The following is a 3,514-nucleotide window of genomic DNA, read 5'->3' on the forward strand; positions in this document are numbered from 1 at the left end:
ACAAAAATTCAAACAAACTGAAGAAAATGGAAGAACATTGATGTCAAACGAATATGCATCCTCATTCATCCTGTTTGTTTTTTTGTGTGAAATCTATGTCTTTTAGTCCCAAAACTACGTGTTGTGGTCTTTCTTTTATGTATTGTGTTATGACATTTTGTGAAAAAATCTGTACGTGGTGGAGAAAATTGTATATCATTTTCGGATTCAGCGTACAGGAATTACTGTAGAACATGTAAAAATATCAAGACAATAAAACCATCGCAGGCCTGTGTTATCTACCAATTCTTCAAACTTTCAGTTATGTACTTGATAATTAAAGAAATGTATACATTACAGTTATTAATGTATATTTTATGTTGATTGCAAAATGAAATGTATCATCTATTATACTACCACTTCTTTCATCAGTTAAGTTGTTGATAAATGTGAAAATATTAACATGACAGTAATTAATGCATATTTTATATTGATTGCAGAATCTTTGGGACATCAGGTCAAAACATTCATGATATTCAGAAATACAGTCATTTAGATGATCCAATGGAAATACTAGAGAAAACGCTAGACTGGGGACATGTTGCACCTACGTGTCCCGATACTCTGAGTAAGTTGGTTTGTTGTTGATTACCAATGGATAAGCTGAAAAAGGCTTACGAATAGAAGTTTGAACATCTATCTTTTAATGACATAATAAATCGGTCAGATATTTGTGAAAAGCATATAAAAATTAAGAATTTGTCGTACTAAATATTAAAGGAATTATAGATTAAAATTTGTTGGAAGTGTAATATAAAATGTTTGGTGCTTAGATATTTAAATAACTAGTCAAAGTCACAATAAAATTTATAACATTGTAGTTATTAACAAGTTTTGAAGGTCTCCACTGTTTGTTACATCATTCTCTTATTTAACAGAGACAAAATGTAAAGATTGGAGATAAAAGAAGTATTTCAAATAAAAAAAGATGCATAATAAATACTAAAAACATGGTAACACCAAAAAACATCTTTAATACAGACGTTTCGGAATTTCTTTAAATTCCATCATCAGGGTTAATATCTCAACAAAAATAAGTTCATAATATTAGAACAACAAAAAAATAACATCAGCATTGAGTGAGTTTTTGTATTCAATCAGAAGCTACGTATATTGCAAAGCTACACGTTACCTAGAAATACGTGCACATGGGAATTTCAGCAAGAAGTGGATGTACGCTAAATAATCCACCCGAGTCTTATATCCGAGACTAACGTGAGAATAACAATCACTCCATACTTCCAGAAAACTTTAAAATTCTCGACTCTGGAAACCACAGATTTCGAACTCTTTATTAAAGAAAGCCTCTCCATTTTCAGTGATCACCCAACACTAAGTAATAACATCAACTCCTCCCTGTTGTCTTTAATGTAATCAATTCTGAATTCTCAGTGTTTTTATTTGATATTTATTTTTATTTTAAAGACACAGTGTTTATACTTATATTTAAACTTTCTCTATTATAGTTTCTTTTAACCATGTTATTTATGAAACATGTATGCTGCACATTTTATCATACATTCCAGTACATTGCTACCGTTTAAATCAGTTTTTTTCCAAACTTCCGATTGAATATGAAAGCTTGCTCAGTGCTAATGTTTTTTGTAGTTTGAATATTACGAACTAATTTTTTTGTTTGAGATATTAATGCTGAAAATAAAATTTAAGGAAATTCTGAAACGTCCGTATTAAAGATGTTTTTTATTACCATGTTTTTAATATGTATTTTTCACCTGATGAATCAGTTCCAAAGATGCATAAAAAATACATAATTTGTTTGTTTTAGAACTTAAAATTGACAGCAGTACAAGTCAGTTGCCTTAACCATTAAGCTGTTAATGGGCTTTCTTGCTAAATAACAATCAAACTATTGTTTAGTCACAAAGATGTATATGTTATGGGTACATTGTAATAAGATTGGTAGTAATTAAAACATGCCATTTTTTTTTACTGGTTTAGAATGGGTTTTCAATGTGAAAACTATCTTTTAAACTCAACCTAGTCTTCTTGGATATGCCACTGCCTGGACCAGCATGGTCAGGTGGTTAAGGCGCTCGACTCGCAATCTGAGAGTCGCGGGTTCAAATCCCCATCACACCAAACATGCACGCCCTTTCAGCCATGGGGGCATTATAATGTGATGGTCAATTCCACTATTCATTGGTAAAAGAGTAGCCCAAAAGTTGGCGGTGGGTGGTGATGACTAGCTGCCTTCCCTCTAGTCTTACATTGCCAAATTAGGGACGGCTAGTGCAGATAGCGCTTGTGTAGCTTTGCACGAAATTCATAACAAATGAACAAACAAATATGCCCCTGCCAATTCAATGTCAAAACTCATCCATTCAGCTGGCTTACAATCTACAAAACCTTAGGAGATTTCCTGTTTGCATTGTGCATCAGTGTCTCACACACACATTATTATTATTAAATGTTATTATTCTCTGTCAGTTAAGATTTTATACACACTTAAATGAACATCTGTGAGAAAATTACATTGTATATAGTTTTCTCTTATTAGTGGAGATACGGGAACTAATGTACTACACAGCCGTATTTTGTTATTTCTCAGTTTGTATCTGCGACATGGGTGTATTGCTGTTAAGATTTGTATTGTAAAAGGTATTTTGCACCAGGTTCTCAAAAGAAATTCTCCTATTGGCTCAGCAGTAAGTTATAGGGATTATAATAACACAAGTGAAGAAGAAAACCCTTAAGTGACCTACATATATGTACAGAGTATATCTTCCATTAGCTTATTAATGTTTAATTTAGGGTTTTATGGCACGTGGCAGCTGAGGACATATGCATCCAAGCAGACTTAAGTAAAAACAGATGAAATGAAATAACTTATGAAAAGAGTAAAACCAAAACCAATGACAGTAAATTGTAAAGCTAAATGGCAAAAGAAAAAATGATTAAGATATAATCACATGTAAAAAAAGTTGAAAACAGGAACATTGTCACCATTATCCGTAACATGGATTGACATAAATGATACAGAACATAAATAAACATGGCTAAAACATCGCTACTGCATAAATCAAAGTGATGGCAAGATGGGCAACAGTACGGAGTCAAATTTCTCAAACACTGGCCAATTATTTCCTGTTTAAAAGATATTTGTGTTTAAAAAAATAATACCTAATGCAGAGCCTAATTATGAGCCCTGTGCAACCTAGACAGGACTATTACAATGAATACAAGTAAAGAAAACAACTTTTCAAAAAGGAATTAAATGTAGGGATGGCTAATATCAATTCTTCAAACACAATGCAAACAAGATAGTAGGGATGGTACAAATACCATCTCTACATAATAGCCCAGGCACACAGTGTAGTAGAATGTTAACAAAAATACGATACATAATTATGTAAGGATGATGAAAATACCATCCCTACTATCTTGTTTGCATTGTGTTTGAAGGATTGATATTAGCCATCCCTACATTTAATTCCTTTTTGAAAAGTTGTTTTCT

General features: G+C 32.2%; 1 protein-coding gene across 1 annotated transcript in view; it reads left to right on the top strand.

Moving 5' to 3' along the window:
• LOC106472983 (DNA polymerase delta subunit 2-like) overlaps positions 1-607 on the top strand; it is a gene marked incomplete at its 3' end in the record, with an annotated part of 17,253 nt that extends 16,646 nt beyond the window's left edge. The window contains exon 8 of the mRNA XM_013933656.1: positions 480-607. Coding sequence (XP_013789110.1) covers positions 480-607 — 128 coding nt within the window. The remainder of the gene's footprint in view (positions 1-479) is intronic.
• Positions 608-3,514: the final 2,907 nt, after the last annotated feature.

This window comes from Limulus polyphemus, unplaced genomic scaffold (assembly GCF_000517525.1).
Source record: "Limulus polyphemus unplaced genomic scaffold, Limulus_polyphemus-2.1.2 Scaffold5789, whole genome shotgun sequence".
Taxonomy (NCBI): Eukaryota; Metazoa; Arthropoda; class Merostomata; order Xiphosura; family Limulidae; genus Limulus; species Limulus polyphemus.